This window comes from Chlorocebus sabaeus, chromosome 21 (genome assembly GCF_047675955.1).
Source record: "Chlorocebus sabaeus isolate Y175 chromosome 21, mChlSab1.0.hap1, whole genome shotgun sequence".
Lineage (NCBI taxonomy): Eukaryota > Metazoa > Chordata > Mammalia > Primates > Cercopithecidae > Chlorocebus > Chlorocebus sabaeus.
The window spans coordinates 54,941,670-54,964,051 of record NC_132924.1 but is presented as its reverse complement, the minus strand read 5'-3'; the positions used below and the strand labels follow the sequence as shown (position 1 = coordinate 54,964,051).

The 22,382-nt window shown below is 40.0% G+C and overlaps 1 protein-coding gene across 1 annotated transcript; it reads right to left on the bottom strand.

Annotated features, from left to right (window-relative positions):
• Window positions 1-18,538: 18,538 nt before the first annotated feature.
• LOC119623638 (zinc finger protein 655-like) lies at window positions 18,539-19,522 on the bottom strand. Its single transcript, XM_073008655.1, is given in 1 exon segment — window positions 18,539-19,522. A coding segment is annotated over 1 exon segment (984 nt).
• Between the last annotated feature and the right edge of the window lie 2,860 nt (window positions 19,523-22,382).

Genomic DNA, 22,382 nt, shown 5'->3' with positions numbered 1-22,382 from the left:
GGAGTAATATCATCCTCTCCCCCTCTCAATATTAGGAACAATATCCCAAGGTGGGTGTACATCCCCTGCAATATTGGGCGTAATATCACGGTCTGCCAACGTGGATATTGGGAACAATGTCACGGGGGGGTGTACACCTTCTTCCATGTTGGGAGTAATGTCAAACTCTCCCCACGGATTGTAGGAGAAATATCGAAAAGGTTTTACCACTTGTGCGATATTGGGAGTAGTATCATCCTCTCCCCACCTAGATATTAGGATATGTATCACAGGAGGCTGTACACTTCTTACGATATTGGGAGTAATATTATCCTCTCCCATCGTGGATATTAAGAACAATATCACAGGGAAAGTGTACGCTCTCCCCTTCTGGATATTAGGAAAAATATCACAGGAGGTGTGTACAAACCCTGCGATATTAGCAGTAATGCCATCTTTTCCCCCCTGAATATAAGAAACAATATCACAGGAAGATGTACACCCCCTGAGATATTGGGGGTAATATCATTCTCTCCCACTCTGAATCTTCAGAACAATATAACGGGGGTGGGCGGGTGTGTATACCTCAGCGATATCGGGAGTAATATCTTCCTCTCCACCGCTGGCTCTTAGGAACAATGTCACAGAAGTGGTGTACCCGCCCGGTATACTGGGAGTAATATCATCCTCTCCGTCCCTGGATATTAGGAACAATATCACTAAGGAGTGTACACCTGCTGTGATACTGAGACTAATATCATCCTCTCGCCCCCTGGATATTAGGAACAATATCACAGGGGTGACGTACACCTCCTGCGAATTTGGGAGACATATCATCCTCTCCACCATTGGATATTAGAGACAATATCACAGGAGGGGTCTATGCCCCCTGCAATATTGGGAGTAATATCATCCTCTTCCCCCGTGGATATTAGGAACAATATCACAGAAGGGATGCATATCCACTGCGATACTTTGAGTAATATTATCCTCTACCTGCTGGCTATTAGGAACAACACAAGTGGTGTATGCCGTCTGCGATATTGGGAGTTATATCATCGTCTGCCCCCCGATATCAGGAACAATCATATTTATTAATGTTAATAATTAAAACTAATGTCAATTGTTAATATAAATAAAATGATACTAATTAATATTAATCATTAATATCAGTAATTAAAGTGATCACAATAAAATTAATGTGAATTATTGGTATTAATAATAGTGATTAATATTAATAATGTCAAAAATAGCAATACTAAATAAAATATTAGCAATTAATGTTGATTAATAACAAATATTATTATTAATTAATAATTAATACAATTATGTTAGAAGTCTGGATTAGTTACTATTAATAATTAATATTCATATTTAATGATTAACGATATTATCACTATTATCACTTCTAATACCGCACGGGGTCTACACCCAACTGTGATATTGTTCCTAATAGTCAGGGAGGGAGAGCACGATATTAGTTTCAATATCGTAGTAGGTGTACACCCATCCTGTGATATTGATTCTAATATCCATGGGTCAGAGCATGACATTACTCCCAATAGAGCAGGGGGTGTACAGCCACCCGGTGATATTGCTCCTAATATTCACAAAAGAAGAGAATGATACTACTCTCAATATCGCAGGGAGTGTACACCTCTTCTGTGATATTGTTCCTAATATCCAGGAAGGGAGAGGATGATATTACTCCCCACATAGCAGGAGGTGTACACCCACCCTGGGATATTGTTCCTAATGTACATGGAGGAGAGAGGCTGATATTACTACCCATATCACAGGGGGTGTACATCCACTCTGTGATACTGTTCTTGATATTCAAAGACCAAGAGGTTGATATTATTCCCAGTATTGTAGAAAGTGTACAGCCCCGTGTGATATTGTTCCTAATATCCAGAAAGGGAGAAGATGATATTACTCCCTATATCGCATGAGGTGTACAGCCACTCTGTGATTTTTTTTTAAATATGCATGGGGGGAGAGGATAATATTCCCAATATCGCAGGGAGTGTACATGCCCCCTGTGATATTGTCCTTAATACATGATGTGATATTTTATATATAGGTAAATACATTAAAAATATATTTAGATATATATGAAATACATAAAATACATTTAGATATACATAAAATATATAAAATATATAATGTGATATTTAATACATATAGTAATATTTTCTAATATACGGGGGGGGTGAGAGTATCACATTCCTCCCAATATCGCAGAAAGTGTATACTCCCCCCGGGTGATATTGTTCCCATGATCCAGGAGGCAAGAGGATATTACTTTCAATATCGCAGGGGGTGTACACACCCCCCGTGATACTGTTCCTAATTTCAACGTGGGAGAGGATGTTATTACTCCCAGTATCGCAGAGGTTATAAACACTCCTTTGATATTGTAACTGATATGGGGGGGGGAGAGAATGATATTACTCCCTATATCGCAGAGGGTGTATACCCGTCTTTGACATTGTTTGTTAATTTCTAGACGGAGAGATGATATTACAATATCGTAAACACGCAGTGTGTCCACTGTGGATCGTAATAGGCAGGGAGAGAGAGGGGTGATGTTTCTCCCCATATCGTGAGGGGTGCCCACCCCGCCTGTCGTATTGATTCTTATATCCAGAGGGGAGAGTATGATATTACTACCAATATTGAAGAAGTGTACACGCCCCCTGTGATATTTTTCCTAATGTCCACATTGGGAGAGGATGATATTACTCCCAATATCATAGAGAGGTGCAAACCCCACCTGTGATATTAGTCCTGCTATCCAGAATAAGAGAGAATGATATTACTCCCAAAAGTGCAGGGGTTGTCCACCCACCATGGGATATTGTTCTTAATAACTAAAGGGAAAGAAAATAATATTACTCCTTATACTGCAGGGGGTGTGCACCCACCTGTGACATTTTTCCTAATATCCAGGGAGGGAGAACATGATATTACTCCCAATCTTGCTATGGGTATACATCCACCCTGTGATATTGCTCCTAATATCCAGGGGGTAGAGTATGACAGTACTCCCAATATAACAGTGGGTGTACATCCACCCGGGAATATTACTCGTCATATTCAGGGAAGGAGAAAATGATATTACTCCCAATATGGCACAGAGTGTACAACCCTTCCGTCATATTGTTCCTAATATCAGGAGGGGTAGAGGATGATATTACTTTCAACGTTGCAGGCTGTGTACACCCAGCCTGTGATATTGTTCCTAATATCCTCGAAGGGAGAGAATGATATTACTCACCATATAGTAGGAGGTGTACACTCATGCTGGAATATTGTTCCTAATATCAAGAGGGGTTGGGGAGAGGTTGATATTACTCTCAATATCGCAGGGGGTGTACATCTCCCCTGCAATACAGCTGTTAACCTTCAAAGGAGGAGAGGAGGACATAACTTCAGATATCGAAGAAAGTGTAAACCCTCCTGTGATATTGTTCCTAATATCCGGAAGGGGAGAAGAGGATATTACTCCCCGTATTACAGGGGGTATACATCCACTCTGTGTTATTTTTCCTAATATGCAGGGGGGAGGAGGATAATAGTATTCCCAACATGGCAGGGGATGTACACCCACCTGTGAGATTGTCCTTAATATTCAAAGGCAGAGGGGATGATACTACTCCCAATATCGCAGAAAGTGTACAAACCCCCGTGATATTGTTCTCACGATCCAGGAGAGTAGAGGATGATATTACTTTTCATATCACAGAAGTTGTAACCACAGGCAGTGATATTGTGCCAAATTTCAACATGGGAGAGGATGATATGACGTACAATATGACAGAGAGTATGAACAATCCTGTGATATTGTTCTTAACATGAAAGGTGGGGAGAGGATGATATTAGTCTGAATGCCGCAGAGGGTATACACCCGTCTGGAAATAGTTCGCAATTGCGAGAGGGAGAGATGCTATTACTCAAAGTATCATAAACACACTGTGGGACCACCGTGGATCGTAATATCCAGGTGGGGAGAGGGGGGTGATATTACTCCCCGCCTCGCGGGGGGTGTCCACACCCCCGGATATTACGACGGCGTACACCACTTGTGTTTTTCCTAATAGCCAGAGGGTAGAGGATGACATTACTCAAAGTATCACAGTGGGTGTACATCCACTACAATATTCGCAGGAGGTGTAGTGAGGATGTACCCCCTCTGTTACATGGTTCATAACATACAAGAGGGGAGATGACGGTGCTTCCAATATCGCAGCGGGTGTACCCCCTCTGTGGTATGTTTCATAATACAAAAGGGGGGAGAAGACGTTACTCCCAATATTGTAGGTGGTGCACCCCCTTTGTGATACAGTTCGTAATATCCAAGGAGGGAGATGATGTTACTCCCAATATTGCAGAAGGTGTACAACCTCTGTGATATGGTTAATGATATCCAAGAAGGGGAATAACGTTACTCCAAATATCGCAGGTTGTGTATCCCCTCTGTGATATGATTCGTAACATCCAATAGAGGAGATGGCGTTACTCCCAATATCTAAGGAAGTGTACACACTCTGTGATATGGTTCGTAATATCCAAGGGTGGAAATGACGTTCACCCAATATTGCACAGGGTGGACCCCTTCTGTGATATTGTTCATAATATGCAAGGGGGGAGATGATGTTTCTCCCAACATTTCAGGGGGTGGACTTCCTCTGTCATATTGTTCACAATATTCAAGAAGGGAGATGATGTTACATCCAATATCAAAGGGGGTGTACCCCATCTATGATTTTGTTCATAATATCCAAGGGGGAGATGGTGTTACTACCAATATCACGGAGGGTGTACACCCCCCGTGATATTGTTAGTAAAATCCAAAAGAAGACATGATGTTGCTCCCAATATAGCGAAGGTGTACCCTCTGTATTATTGTTCGTAATATCCAAGGGGGGAAATTTTGTTACTCCCAATATCGTAAGGGTGTATCCTCTCTGTAATATTGTTCATAATATCCAAGGGGGAAATGATGTTACCCCCAATATTGCAGGGGTTAGAATCCTCTGTGATATTGTTCATAATATTCAAAAGAAGATATGATGTTACTACCAATATCGCAGAGGGAGTATACCCCCTCTGTGATATTGTTCATAATATCAAAGAGGGGAGATCATGTTACCCCCAATATCACAAGGGGTGTACGCCCTCTGTTATATTGTTTGTAATATCTAAGGAAGGAGATGAGGTTATGCCCAGTATCACAGAGGGTGTACCCACTCTGTGATATTGTTCATAATATCCAAATAAGGAGATGATGTTACTCCCAATATAGCAGGCAGTATACCCCCTCTGTAATATTGTTCATAATATTCAAGGGGGGAGACTGTGTTTCCTCCCATATAATAGTGAACGTGTACTACAATAATTGGATATTATTGGTAATATCCAATGCAGCTGATGATGTTACTCTCCATATTGCAGGGGTGGGGGTAGCCCCTCTGTTATATTTTTCATAATATCTAAGGGGGAAGATGATGTTACTCCCAATATGGCAGGGATGTACCCCCTCTGTGATATTGTTTGTAATATTCGGGGGGGAGACTATGTTACTCTCAATATCGCAGGGGGTGTACCCACTCTGTGATGTTGTTCATAATATTTAAGGGGGGAGATAAAGTTACTTCGAATATCGCAGGTGTACCCCCTCTTTGATATTGTTTATGATATCCAAAGTAGGAGATGATATTACTTCCAATATCGCAAAGGGTGTACTCCCTCTGTGATATCGTTCATAATATCCAAGGGGGGAGATGATATTACTTCCAGTATCGTAAACATCCTGTGTGTACACCCTCTGTTATATTATTTGTAATATCCAAGTGGAGAGAGGATGATATTACTCTCAATATCGCAAGAGGTATACATCCCGTATGATATTGTTCATAATTTCCAGGGGGGAGAGGATGATATTACCCCCAATATCGCAGGAGGTGTACACCCCCTGTGATATTGTTTGTAATACCCAGGGGGGAAAGGGATGATATTACCCCCAATATTGCAGAAAGCATACACTTCCTGTGATAATGTTCATAATATCTGGGGGGGGGGAGTATAATGTTACTCCCAATATCACCGTGGATGTTCACCTTCCTGTGATGTTGTTTGTAAAATCCAGAAAGGGAGAGGATGATATTACCCCCAATATCACAGGGGGTGTACCCTGCAATATCATTCATAATATCCAAAAAAAGAGGATGATATTACCTCCAATATCGCAGGCGGTGTACATCCCCCCTGGGATATTTTTCATAATATCCGTGGAGGGAAAGGATAATATTACTCCCAGTATGGCAGGGGTGTACAGCACGTTGTGATATTGTTCGTAATATCTGGGGGAGAGAGGATATTACCCCCAATATGGCAGAGGGTGTACACCCCCTGTGATATTGTTCCTAATATACAGGGGGGAGAGGATTATTTTACCCACAATACCACAGTGGTGTACAGGCCCCTGTGATATTGTTTGTAATATTTAGTGGAGGGAGGATGACATTACCCACTATATCGCAGGGGGTGTACACCCTTCTTTTATATTGTTCATAATATCCAGGGGTAGAGAGGATGATATTATCCCCAATATTGCAGGGGGTGTACAACCCCCTGTGATACTGTTCGTAATATTCGGGGGGGAGAGGATGATATTACCCCCAATATCGAAGGGGATGTACAACCCCCTGTGATATTGTTTGTAATATCCAGGGGGGTAGAGGATTATATTACCTCCAATATCTCATGGGGCGTACAATCCCCTGTGATGTTGTTCGTGATATTTTGGAAAAGAGAGGATGATATTATCCTCAATATCGCAGGAGGTGTGCAATCCTCTGTGATATTATTCATAATATTCGGGGCGGGGGGAGACAATGATATTACCTTCAATATCACAGATTGTATACACCCCCTGTGTTATAGTTCATAATATACGGGAAAATAGAAGATGATATTACCCCCAATATTACAGGGAATGTACACCACCCTGTGTTATTGTTTGTAATATCCAGGGGAGGAGAGGATGATATTACCTTTAATATTACAGGCGGTGTACACCTTCCGTAATTTTATTCATAGTAACGAAAAGGGAATATACTATTACTCCGAATATCGCAGGGAATGTACACCCTCTGTATTGTTATTCATAAGAACCAAGGGGAGAGATGATATTATTCCTTATATCGCAGGGGGTGTACATGCTTTTTGGTATTATTTCTAATATCCAGTGGGGGGACATGATATTACTTCTAATCTCACAGAGGGTGTACACCCTCCGTGATATTATTCGTAATATCCAAGGCAGGACATTATATTACTCCTAATATCGCAGGGGGTACTTTCTCCGTGGTATTATTCATAATATCCAAGGGGGAACATGGTATTACACCTGATATCACAGGGGTTGTACACCCTTCGTGGTATTATTTGTAATATCCAAGGGGAAACATGATATTCCTTTGTGGAGGGTGTCCACTCTCCATGATATTATTTGTAATATCTAAGGGGAGAGGTAATATTACTTCACATGGTGTGCACATTCTCCATGACATTATTTGTAATATTCAAGGGGGGACATGATGTTACTTCCAATAGCGCAGGGAGTGTGCATGCTTCATGGTATTATTCATAATATCTAAGGGGAGACATGATATTACTCCTAATGTTGCAGAAGGTGTACAACCTCCGTGGTGTTATTTGAAATATCCAAGGGGGGCGTGATATTACTTATAATATTGCAGGGCGTGGTCACCCTCCGTGGTATTATTCATAATATGCAAAACGGGACGTGATATTGCTTCTGATATCGTAGGAGGTGTACACGTTTTGTGGTATTATTCGCAATATTTAAGGAGAAACATTGTATTACTTTGCAAGGGGTGTACACCTTCCGTGGTATTACGTGTAATATCCAAGGGGAGACATAATGTTACTTCACAGAAGGTGTACAACTTTTGTGAGATTATTCGTAATATTCAAGGAGGGAGAGAATATTAGTTCGCAGGGTGTGTACCAGCTCCATGATATTATTCGTAATAACCAAGGGGGAAGACGACATTACTTCGCAGAAGGTATATACCCTTCGAAATATTATTCGTAATATCCAAGGGAGGAGATGATATCACTCCTAATGTTGCAGGGGGTGTACACCCTCTGTGATATTATTTGTAATATCCACGGGAAGAGATGATACTACTTTTTAGAATGTGTACACCCTCTGTCATATTATTTGTATTATCCAAGTAGGGAGATGATATTACTTTGCAGCGTATGTACACTCTCTGTGATATTATTTCTAACATCCAACGGGAAAGATTTTATTACTCCTAATATCGCAGAAGGTGTACGACCTCTGTGATATTTGTAATATCCAAGTGGGGAGGTATTACTTCGCAGGGGGTGTACACCCTCTGTGTTATTATTCATAATATCTAAGGAAAAAGATGATATTACTCCTAATATCGCAGGGGGTGTACACCCTCTGTGATATTATTCATAATATCCAATATGGGAGATGATATTACTTTGCAGGGGGTGTACACCCTCTGTGATATATTTTGTAATATCCAGAGGGAGATGATATTACTCCTAACATCACAGGGGGTATACACCCTCTCTGATATTATTCACAATATCCAAGGTTGAAAATGATATTATTTTGCAAAGGCTGTACAACCTCTGTGATATTACTCATAAAATCCAAGGGGGGAGATGATGTTACTCCTAATATCGCAGTGGGTGTATGCCTTTCATAATATTATTTGTAATATCCAAGGGAAAAGACGATATTACTCCTAATGTAGCAGTGGGTGAACACCCTCTGTGATATTATATGTAATAGAAAAAGGGAGGGAAGATATTACTCCTAATGTCGCAGTGAGTGTACACCCTCCGTGATATTATTCTTAATATCCAAGGGGAGAGATTATATCACTCCTAATATCGTAAATGCCCTGTGTGTACACCCCTTTTATATTCTTCATAATATCCAAGGTGGTAGATGGTATTATTCCTAATATCGTAAACACACTGTGTGCACACACTCTGTGATATTCTTCGTAACATCCAAGGGGAGAGATGATGTTAATTCCAATATCATAAACACCCAGCGTGTACACCTTCTGTAATATTCTTCATAATATCCAAGGTGGGAGATGATGTTACACTTAATATCACCGGGGGTATACCCCCTGTGAGATTCTTTTAAATATCCAAGGGAAGAGATGATGTTATTCCTAGTATCACAGAAGGTGTACACCCTCTGTGAAATTATTTGCAATATCCAAGTGGGGAGATTATGTTACTCCTAATATTGCAAGGCATGTACACCCTCTGTGAAATTCTTCGCAATATCCAAGAGGGAAGATGAAGTTACTCCTAATGTCACAGAAACTGTACACTCGCTGTGATATTCTTCATAATATCAAAGCGGGTATATGATGTGACTTCTAATTTCCCAGGGGGTGTACACCCTCTGTGATACTTTTCGTAATATCCAAGGGGGTAGATAATGTTACTTCTAATATCGCAGATGGTGTACACCCTCAGTGATGTTCTTCGTAATATCGCAGGAAAGAAATGGTGTTACTCCTAAAATCGCACAAAGTGTACCCCCCTCTGTGATATTTTTCCTAATATCCTGGGGGGAGATTATGTTACTCCTAATATCACAGGGGGTGTACCCCTTCTGTGATATTCTTTGTAATATCCCAGCGGGGAGATAATTTTACACTTAACATTGCAGGGTTTGTACACCCTCTGGGATATTCTTTTTAATATCCCAGGAGAGATAATGTTACTCCTAATATTGCAGCGGGTGTACACCCTCTGTGATATTCTTTGTAATATCTTGGGGGGAGATGATATTACTTCTAATATCGCTAGGAATGTAAACCCTCTGTGAGATTCTACATAGCCTCAAAGCGGGGAGGAGACTATATTAATCCTAATAATATCGCAGGTGTGCAGCGCCTCTGTGAGATTCTTCATAATATCCCTGGGGGAAAGAGATGACATTACTTGTAATAATATCTCAAGGGTTGTACCCCCTCTACGAGATTCTTCGTAATATCCCAATGGGGAGGAGATGATATTACTCCTAAAAATATCGCGGGGTGTACCCCCTCTGCGAGATTATTTGTAATATCCCAGGGGGAGGGGATGATATTACTCTTAATAATATCGCAGGGCGTGTACCCCCACTGCGAGATTTTTCCTAATATCGTGGGGGGAGATGACATTACTCCTTATAATATCCCAGGGGGGTTTACCTTCACTGTGAGATTCTTCATAATATCCCAGAAGGGAGATGATATTATTCTTAATATCCCAGTGGGGAGATGATATTACTTATAATATTGTAAACACCCTGTGTGTACACCCTCTGTGATATTCTTCAAAATATCCAAGAAGGGAGATGATGTTACTCTTAATAACACAGGGGGTGTACACCCTCTGATATTCTTCGTGATATCCAAAAGTGGAGATAATGTTACTCCTAATATCGCAGGGGGTTAAAACTTCTGTGATATTCTTCCTAATATCCAAGGCGGGAGATTATGTTAATCCTAATATAGCAGGGGTGTACACCCTCTGTGAAATTATTTGTATGATATGAGCGGCGAGATGATGTTACTCCTAATATCGCAGGGGGTGTACACCCTCTGTGACATTCTTTGTAATATCCAAGGGAGGAGATGATGTTACTACTAATATAGCAGAAAGTGTACACCCTCTGTGATATTCTTGGTAATATCCAAGGGGAAAAATGATTAATTTCTCAGGGAGTGTACATCCCCTGTGATATTTTTCATAATATCCAAGAGGGTAGACGATGTTACTCCTAATATCACAGGGGGTGTACACCCTCTGTGATATTCTTTGCAATATCCCAGGGAAGAAATGATGTTACTCCTTATATTGCATAAGACATACACTCTCCGTGATACTTTCCGCAATATCCCAGGGGGCAATGATGTTACTTCTAATATTGCAGGGGCTGTACACCCTCTGTGATATTCTTTGTAATATCCAAGGGGGGAGAGAATGTTACTTCTAATATCGTAGAGTGTGTACACCCTCTGTGATATTCTTTGTAACTTCCCAGCGGGGAGATAATTTTACTTCTAATATCTCGGGGGGGGTACACCCTCTGCGAGATTCTTCATAATATCTCAGGAGAAAAATGATGTTACTCATAATAATATTGCGGGGGATGTACTCCCTCTGCGATATTCTTCGTAATATCCCATGGGGAAGATGACATTACTCCTAATAATATCGCAGGGGGTGTATCTCTCTGCGAGATTTTTCGTAATATCCCAAGGGGGAGGAGATGATATTACTACTAATAATATCGCAGGGCATGTACCCCCTCTGTGAGATTCTTCGTAATATCCCAGGGAGAAGGTGACATTACTCCTAATAATATCCCAAGTGCTGTACCGCCTCTGTGATATTCTTCCTAATATCCCAGGAAGAGATCATGTTGCTCCTAATATCGCAGGGGGTGTACACCCTCTGTAATATTCTTGCTAATATCCCAGTGGGAAGATGACATTACTTCTAATATCGCTGGCAGTGTACACCCTCTGTGATATTCTTTGTAACATCCCAGTGGGGGTATGATATTACTTCTAATATCTCAGGGAGTGTATACCCTCTGTGATATCCTTCGTAATATCCCAGGAGAAAGATGATGTAACTACTAATAATATCGCAGGGGGGTGGGTACCCCTCTGTGAGATTCTTTGTAATATCCCAGGGAGAAGGTGACATTACTCCTAATAATACAGCAGGGGCTGTACCCTCTCTGTGAGATTCTTCAAAAATATCCCGGTGGGAAGATGACATTACTTCTTATAATATTGCTGGGGGTGTACCTTCTCTGTGAGATTCTTCGTAATATCCCAGAAGGGAGATAATATTACTCCTAATAACATTGCAGGGAATGTACACCCACTGTGATATTATTCTTAAAATCCAATTACTTATATTGGATTATAATAATATAAAACAGAGTGTTTACAATATAATATATATAAGTAATATATATTACTTATAATATAATGTATACTTATATAAGTAATATATTCGCAGAGGGTGTACACCTTTTGTGAGGTTATTTGTAACATTCAATGGGGGAGAGAATATTACTTCGCAGGGTGTGTACACGCTCCGTGATATTATTCGTAATAACCAAGGGGGAAGATGGCATTACTTCGCAGATATTACTTATAATATTGTAAACACCTGTGTGTACACCCTCTGTGATATTCTTCGTAATATCCAAGGTGGGGGGTGAAGTTACTTCTAATATCGCAGGAAATGGACACCCCCTCTGTGACACTCTTCAAAATATCCAAAGGGGGAGATGATGTTACTCTTAATATCACACGGAGTGTACACCCTCTGTGTTATTCTTCATAATATCCAAAATTGGAGATGATGATACTTCTAATATCGCAGGGAGTTTACACCCTCTGTGATATTCTTCGTAATATCTGGGGCGGAGGGAAATGATGTTACTCCTAATATTGCAGGGAGTGTACACCTTCTGTGATACTCTTCGAAATATCCAAGGGGAGAGATGATGTTACTCCCAGTTTTACAGGAGGTGTACACCCTCTGTGACATTTTTCATCATATTCAAGGGGGGAGATTATGTTACTCCTAATATCGCAGGAAATGTACACCCTGTGTGATATTCTTCATAATATCCAAGGGGGGAGATGATGTTACTCCTAATATCGCAGGGGATGTACACCTTCCGTGATATTCTTCATAATATCCCAGGGAAGAAACTATGTTACACTTTATATCGCATAAAGTGTACACTCTGTGTGATATTTATCATAGGGGAGATAATGTTACTCCTAACATCGCTATGGGTGTACACCTCTGTGATATTCTTTGTAACATCCCAGGGGGCAGATGATATTACTTCTAATATCTCAGGGAGTGTACCCCCTCTGCGAGATTCTTTGTAATATCCCAGGTAGGAGGAAATGATATTATTCCTAATAATATTGCAGGGGGTTTACCCCCTTTATGAGTTTCTTTGTAATTTCCAACGGGGGAGATGATATTACTCTTAACAATATCACAGGGGTGTACTCCCTCTGTGAGATTCTTCGCAGTATCCCAGGGGAGAGATGACATTATTCATAATAATATCACAGGGGTGTACCCCCTCTGCGAGATTCTTCATAATATCCCAGGGGAGAGGAGATGATATTACTCCTAATAATATCGCCGAGTGTGTACCCCCTCTGTGAGATTCTTCATAATATCCCAGAAGGGACATGATATTACTCCTAATAATATCGCAGGTGGGGTACACCCTCTGTGATATTATTTGCAATATCTCAGGGGGAGATGATATTATAATAATGTAAACACCCTGTGTGTACACCCTGTGTGATATTCTTCATAATATCCAAGGCAGGTGATTATATTACTCCTAATATCTCAGGGGTGTACACCCTCTGTGATATTATTCATAACATTTAAGGAGGGAGATGATGTTACTCCTAATATCGCAAGGGGTGTACATCCTCTGTGATATTATTCGTAATATCCAAAGGGGGAAATGATACTACTGCTAATATCGTAAACACCCTGTGTGTACACCCTCTGTGATATAATTCGTAATATCCAAGGGGAAAAATGATATTATTACTACTATCGCAGTGGGTGTAGACCCTCTGTGAAATAATTCGCAATGATGTCCAAGAAAAAAGATGATATTTCTTCTAATATCACAGTGGGCATACATCCTCAGTGATATTTTTCATAATGATTTTCAAGAAAGGAGATGACATTACTTCTAACATTGCAGTGAATGTACACTCTTTGCGATATTATTCGTAATGATGTCCAAGGGAGGAGAAGACATTACTCCTAACGCCTCAGTGTGCATACACCCTTCGTGATACAATTCATAATCATGTTCAAGGCAGGAGATTACATTACTCCCAATATCTCAGTAGGCTTATAATATCGCAGTGGGCGTATACCCTCCGTGATATTATTCGCAATGATATTCAAAAAGTAGATGACATTTCTCTTAATATCACAGTAGGCTTAAACCCTCTCTGATATTATTAGTAACGATGTCCAAGGTAGGAGATGATATTACTCCTAATATCGCAGTGGACGTACACCCTCTGTGATATTATTCGTAAAAATGTCCAAGGGAGGAGATGACCTTACTCCTAATATCGCAATAGGCATACACCCTCTGTGATATTATTCGTAGTAATGTCCAAGGGAGGAGATGACCTTACTCCTAATATCACAACGGGCGTACACCCTCTGTGATGTTATTCGTAATAAAGTCCAAGAGAGGAGATGACATTACCCCTAATATCGCAATGGGCATACACCCTCTGTGATATTATTGGTAGTAATGTCCAAGGGAGGAGAAGACATTACTCCTAATACCGCAGTGGGTGTACACCCCCTGTGATATTATTCTTAATGATGTCCAAGGGAGGAGATGACATTACTCCTGGCGTCGCAGTGGGTGTACACCCTCTGTGACATTATTCATAATATCCAAAAAAGGAGATGATATTACTTCTAATATCACAGTGGATGTACACCCTCTGTGATATTATTTGTAATATGCAAGGAAGGAGGTGATATTGCTCCTAATATCCTACACACCCTGTGTGTACACCCTCTGTGATTATATTTGTAATATCCAAGGGAGGAGATATTACTCCTAATGTCTCAGTGGTTGTACACCCTTTGTGATATTATTCATAATATCCAAGGAAGGAGATATTACTCCTAATATAGTAGTAGGTGTACACCTTTTGTGATATTATTCATAATATCCAAGGGAGGAGATGATATTACTCCCAATATTGCAGGGGATGTACACTTTCTGTGATACTCTTAGTAATATCCAAAAGAGGAGATGATATACTCTTAATATCATAGTGGGTGTACACCCTCTGTGATAATATTCATAACATCCAATGGAGGAGAGGAATTACTCCTAAAAACGCAGGGAGTGTACACCCTCTGTGGTACTATCTGTAATATGCAACAGAGGAGATGATATTACCTCTAATATCACAAGGGGTTTACACCCTCTGTGATACTATTCAGAATATCCACGGGAAGAGATGACGTTACTTCTAATATCGCACAGGGTGTACACCCTCTGTAATACTATTATTCGTAATATTTAAGGGAGGAGATGATGTTACTCCTAATATAGCACAGGGTGTACACCCTTCGTGATACTATTATTTGTAATATCTCAGAAAGGAGATGATGTTACTGCTAATATCGAAGAGGGTGTACACCCTCTGTGATACTATTATTTATAATATTTAGAAAAGGAAATGATGTTGCTCCTAATATTGAACAGGGTATACATTCTCTGTGATACTATTATTTGTAATGTACAAGGAAAGATATAATGTTACTCCTAATATCGCATGGTACGTACACCCTTTGTGATGCTATTATTCGTAATATCCATAGGAGGAAATCATGTTACTTCTAATATCACATGGGGTGTACACCCTCTGTGATGCTATTATTTGCAATATCCAAGGTAGGAGATAATGTTACTCTTAATATTGTACAGGTACACCCTCTGTGATGCTATTGTTCGTAATATGCAAGGGAGTAGATGATGTTACTTGTAATATCCCATGGAATGTACACACTCGGTGATACTATTATTCATAATATCCAAGGAAAGAGATTATATTCCTTCTAATGTCACACAAGGTGTACATTTTCAGTGCTACTATTATTCATAATATCCTAAAAAGATGAAATTATTTCTAATATCACAGGGGGTGTACACCCTCAGTGACATTATTTGTAATATCCATGGCGGATGATGACATTGCCCCTAATATCAGCATGGGTGGTCACCCTTTGTGACATTATTCATAATATTCATGAGAGATAATTATATTGCCACAAATATCCCCATGGGTGGACATTATGTGACATTATGTCACATAATGAGGTGACAATATGCCACCTCTGTGACATTATTTGTAATATACAAAGGAGATGATTATATTGGCCCCTAATATCACCGTGGGTGGACACCCTCTGTGACACTTTTTGTAAAGGAGGATTATAGAGTGAGCAATGTATTTTTATATATTTGTTGATGGTCCCTAGCGAATATTATAACATCTGAACTACGAAAGCCTGGATTGACAACTAGAATTTTAAATAACACTTGTCTTATTCACAAAATGTTATATAGCTTAAGATGGAAAAATACAAAATGCTTTGACATTACCTAAAGAAGCATGAGCTCTTGTTAGGTATATGATGGTGGCCCTGAACTTGAGCCAACATCTATAATCCCCTTTATCAATCAAAAAGCCATGTTCTTTTATATGGCCTGTAGACTATTAAAATACAAAAATGTGATAATGGATAAACAACTAACACAAAACCCTCATACTTCAAATACTGTCCTGGATTGATGAGGGAAGACTGGTTGGTGTGGGGGGTGGGGGAGAATTCAAACATTTATCTGCAATTCTAAAGGTTAAAATTTTACCAGGAACAGACCTGCCACTCTCTTGAAATATTGTCTCTGAGACTAACGTAAGAACAGCATCATCTCTGTTGAAAGGCTTCATTCCCTTACGATGCTGGGGTTTTTTTGTATGTTTTTGTGTTGTGTTGTGTTGTGTTGTGTTGTGTTGTTTTGAGATGGAGTCTTGGCCAGGCTGGAGTGCAGCGGCGATCTCGGCTCACTGCAACCTCCACCTGCAGGGATCAAGCGATTCTCCTGCCTCAGCCTCCTGAGTAGCTGAGACTACAGGCACGTGCCACCACCCCCGGCTAATTTTTGTATTTTTAGTAGAGATGGGGTTTCACCATGTTGGCCAGAATGGTCTCCATCTCCTGACCTCGTGATCCAACCATCTCGGCCTCCCAAAGTGCTGGGATTACAGATGTGAGCCACCACACCCAGCCTGTGTATGTTCTTATGTTTACCCTACCAAAGGAGACCTGAGCATTTTGCTGGCCTTAGAGGTATATAAAAGAACTCTAAGCTTAGGCAAGCAGAATAGGCACTGAATGTATGTAGTGAGGTTACCAGGAGTCTTGTTGGGTCCCTGATATCTTATCATCTCTCTTTGCAGGCTGTGGATGCACCCAAGGCAACCAAAATCTTGGGCATCATTTGAAAATGTTTGGCTGCCTGCTAAAAACTCAGGATAGAGAACACTTACTTATATTCATACTTATATTGAACTGGATATATTTTAAATCCAATTCTTTTTTAAAAAGATGCTTCACTTTAGGAAATAAGACATCAGACCAGCAACATCAACTAGATGTGGAATACTCGCTGGTGAAATGCTTTAAACTAGGAATCTTCTAAATCTTCTAAAGGTGCTTAAGGGAATGGAGAAGTCAATAAACAGGCATCCAAGTGTCATGGCTGTAAAGCAATAATATAGGGTCCCTAGGAAAGAATAGGCCTAAGAGTCGGTTTTGGAGGAACTTGGGCCAAGAACAGCAGAAAAAGCTAAATGAGCTACTTACGTTGATGTGTTTTAATACTGGTGCATTAGGAGTATCTTATGGAAATTGTGAACACTAAGATCCAATTTCAAGAAAAATAAAAATGTTCATAGGGCATATTAAAATAAAAACAGCTGAAATGAGTTCTATTTATAAAATAGGCCCGGCACAGTGACTCACACCTGTAACCCCAGCACTTTGGGAGGACAAGGTCACGAGACAGCTTGAGGCCAGGAGTTCAAGACCAGCCTGGGCAACAAAGTGAGACCCCCATCTCTGTTCTTTTTAATATTAAAATTATTATAATAAAACAGTAAAAATGAACGTACCTACTTAGAACACATATTAAATAAAGGAATGCCATGAGAAAATGGCACTGCATTTACCAAGTCACCCCTAGATTCTTGTGCAATGATAAAGATTGGGACTATGTATTAACAATTTCATAACTAAATAATCAACAATTTTCTTTCCATTATTTTGAGGCTGGGTAAAGCCTGAAATGTGGTGTCAAGTTTTCCATTTGCATTACATCAAATTCTTGTCTACTATGAATATTCTGATATGACAAAGACTAGTTAAACTCCCATTGAAAGATTTGCCATTTTCTACAATCAAGTAACTTCTCTTAGATATAGATTCTTTGATGTTGAATGAGCGTTGGGTTATGACTGAATCTCCTCATGCACATACACGTTTATTACATTTATAATCTTTTTGCATCGCATGAATTTGATACTAAACAAGGTAGTTTCTTTGTCTGATGGCTTTTTTACATTCATTGCAGTAATGGAATTTTATTCCCATATGAATTCTCCAAATGTGACTAAGGCATGAAAATATTAATAGCATGAAAATTGAATTATCTGATGCTGAGTAACGGTTGAGCTATGACTGAAGGCTTTACCACATGTAGTACGTACGTGATTTCTCCCTGGTGTGAACCTCAGATGTTGAATGAAGCCTGAATTTGACTAGACTAAATGTCTTTTCACCCTCATTATATTCATGAGTCCTCTTTGGTATGAATGCTCTGACATTGAACGAAGTGTGCTCTCTGAATGGAGTTCTTTTCCCGTACATCACAATCAAAGACTTTCTGTCTGGTGAGGACTTCTTGTTGCAGGATAAGTTCTGAGCTATGACTGAAACTGCCCTCATACTCATTACATTCATATGATTTCTCCTTCCTATGCATTATTTGATGGTGAATAAGGCATGAGGTTTGACTGAAAGCTTTTCCATATTCATAACATTCATGCAGTTTCATTCCTGTGTGAATTCTTTGATGTTGAATAAGATGTGAATTCAATCTGAAGTTTTTTCCACATTCATTATATGTATAGGGCTTTTCTCTGAAATGAATTCCTTGTTTAATATAGGCCAATCCATATTCATCATACTTATAGGATTTCTCTTCATGGTGGACCCTCTGATGTTCAAGCAGGTATGAAGTATCTCAGAAGTCACTGCCACATATAGTACACTTACAGGGCATCTCTTTGTGAATTTTCTGATGTTGAGTAAGGTAGACACTATAACTGAAGACTCTTTCACAACTGCTACATTTGTAAGCTTTGGCTCTGGTGTGAATTTTCTTGTGTTGAATTATGCCTGAGTTTGGACTACAGGATTTGTCAGACGCTTCACAGGATTTATCAGGTGCTTCACGTTTGTAAGCTTTTTCTCTAGTGTGTATTCTTTTATGTTGACTAAGACTTGAGCTCTGACTGAAAGACTTTTCACATTCTTTACATTTGTGGAGCTTCTCTCTAGTAGGGATTCTCTGATGTCTAGTAAGGGCTGAGCTCTGATGGAAAAGTTTCTCACATACATCACATTTATAGGATTTCTCAGTGTTAGGGATGCTGTCCCATTTATTAAGGAGGGAGAGATCCATTAAGCTTTCCTTACATTTACTACTCTGAAAATCCTGTGTTAGATTTATGTGTTCATGTATACCAGAGGCTGAATTCTGGTTGAAGCTCATGTCATTCTTATCATTATCATCAGTATTCTGTATTCTAAGAACTTTCTGATCTGCATCATTAGTAGAGTCCAGACTGAAGCTTTTTTCAGGTTTATTACATTCATTGTTCTTCTCACTGGTGAAGGTTTCTTTGCTGATCACTATTTGGCTAAACTTTCCAGGTAATTTCCTTAGAATTTCCTGAAGCCCTTCTGATCTGTCCTCGGACTTATACACTTCTCTAGTCTCTAACTTAGGTAATATTGTGTTTGAGTCTTCCTACTATCACTTTGTATGAATGTACTTCTGAAATTTTCTCCTTAGGAATCGACAGCTTGTTCTCTTCTCTAGTCTCTCCATCTCATATAATATATAAATATAAAATACAAATGTAATCTGTACCCTGTGCTTAGGAAAAGAAAACTCAGATGAGAAAACTAAACAATGTAATATCTACAAGGACAAGAAAAGTTTATTTACTCTGAAAAACAGGCACAAAATCTCAACAGCAGAAGTAGGGGCATGAACAGGAGCAGTGAGGTAAAAGAGTAGACACGTTCAGCAGAGTAAGAAGACAACAGTTAAGGAGATAATAAGGAAACAGTTTGAAAGAATTTTAGATAAGCAACTTGACTGGGGGCCCAGTACAACATGTGCACAGGTCCTACACAAATGGAAAGGGTCAACCTAACTGAAGGAAAAAGGAAATAACTCTCCATGCCAGGACACGCACACAGAACTCTTCATTCTGAGTGCCAAAGCAGCTACAACCTGGCCCAACAGTTGAACTTTACTTCCCTGCTAATTCCATCTGATTGATTCTGCCTTCCTCACCTGAGCAGTCATCTCTTAAGACTTCTCTAGTCTTAGCTTCCAGATCGAAGACCTATAGATCCTGTTCCAGCTGGGAAAGCCCATTGGGCTTGGAAATTGGAAATCCTGATCATAGAGAAGGAAATGGGATGTGGTAATGTATCCCCACATGCTACAGCAGCCACTTTTTCTTTTAACTAATGTCAAGAGAGAGAGAAGGTAAACTCTGAGAAGACATTAATTAGGAAGGCCTGGAGAGTAAAGAGGGCAAAGATCTTCTGCAAGGAGCTCAGATTTGGGCTCTAGAAAGATGTGTGTTAAGGGGCCAGTTGATGGCTTGGGAGCAGGAGGATTAATTTAAACATTATTTGAACAACAGAATGTGTGCATGGGTTTGTCTTCACGGAAGTTATCCTTATACTGATAAGTCTCCATCTGTTACCTAAAGATCAATCTTTGGATTAGAGCTGGTATACAAGAATCAAAATGGAGGTCATCAAAATATAATTCTGCTGTACTAGAGAAAGGTGAAACTCAAGCAGCTGCTGCATGGTTAGCTAACCTGTAGCAAAAGAATCAGTGAAAACTCAATAAATATTCTAAGAACCAATCTCAAGAAACAAATTGTTTCAGTGCACATAAGAAAACAAAGAATAATATGGCACATTCTTACCCATTAGGAGTGTAGCATTTATTCAATAAACATTTATGGAGTGCCTCCTTTATGCAAAGTATGCAGGGGATAAAGAGGGCAAGCAAGGTCCCTTCCCTTAAGGACTTCAAGGACCTCACACTCTACACAGAAACAGCTCTAAACAACTAACTACAATAAAACGTGGATAGAGGAAAGTGCAATCAAAGTGCATCTTCACATAAAACGGTCTTTCTATGGCTTGCATAATGGAATGCTTGGATCTAAATCTCTTTTAAAGCTAAAGCAATAGGCAGTCTGATTCCGAGGAGACAGAATTTTAATACTATTAGCATCAAAGGGAAGTTTTTATACGTGTCCAGCCAAGGAAGCATCTAATAGCACACATACAAGGTCTAGCTCAAGCCCCTCATCTCCAAAAACCTTTCTCTCCATTTACTGAATGTCTACAAAATTTGTTAGTTGTTCCTCTTATCCTGACATGTCACATATAATAGTGTTTACATAGGTTTTTTGCTTTGTGTTTTGTTTTTTGTGACAGAGTTTCTTCACTCTGTCGTCCAGGCTGGAGTGCAGTGGCACGATCTCAGCTCACTGCAACCTTTGCCTTTTGGGTTCAAGCGATTACTCTGCCTCAGCCTCCTGAGTAGCTGGGATTACAGGTGTGCACCACCGTGCCCAGTTAATTTTTGTATTTTTAGTAGAGACGTGGTTTCACCATGTTGGCCAGGCTGGTCCTGAATTCCTGACCTCAGGTTATCCACCTGCCTGGACCTCCCAAAGTGCTGGGATTACAGGCATGAGCCACTGCACCCGGCCCTTTACATAGATTTTTTAAGTGGTTTCAGGTATTATCATTCATACTTGATTTATAAACTCTTTGACAGAAGGGACCATGTATCTTGTATCTTACACTTCTTTTGATTCATTTACTTAACACCTACTTATTGAGTGCCAACTCTGTGCCCAAGTATCAATGTATTAACAGCTACCCAATTTTGTAAAAAGGGCACTGGGGCTGGAAAATATGAAGAACAGCTCCCCCAAAGATTCCACGTGAGAGCCTATGAGCAAGGATATCAGAACACACAGAAGAAAGGTATTTTAAACCCCCTGCGGTACTGGGATTAATATCATCCTCTCCCCCCTGGATATTTAATCCTTATAACCATCTCTGAGATGTGTGCTAAAGAATTCACACTTGGCTGGGTGCAGTGGCTTATGCCTGTAATCCCAGTACGTTGAGAGGCCGAGGCGGGCAGATCACCTAAGGTCAGGACTTTGAGACCAGCCTGGCCAACATGGTGAAACCCCATCTCTACTAAAATACAAAAATTAGCTGGGCGTGGTGGTGCATGCCTGTAGTCCCAGCTACTCGGGAGGCTGAGGCAGGAGAATTGTTGAACCTGGAGGTAG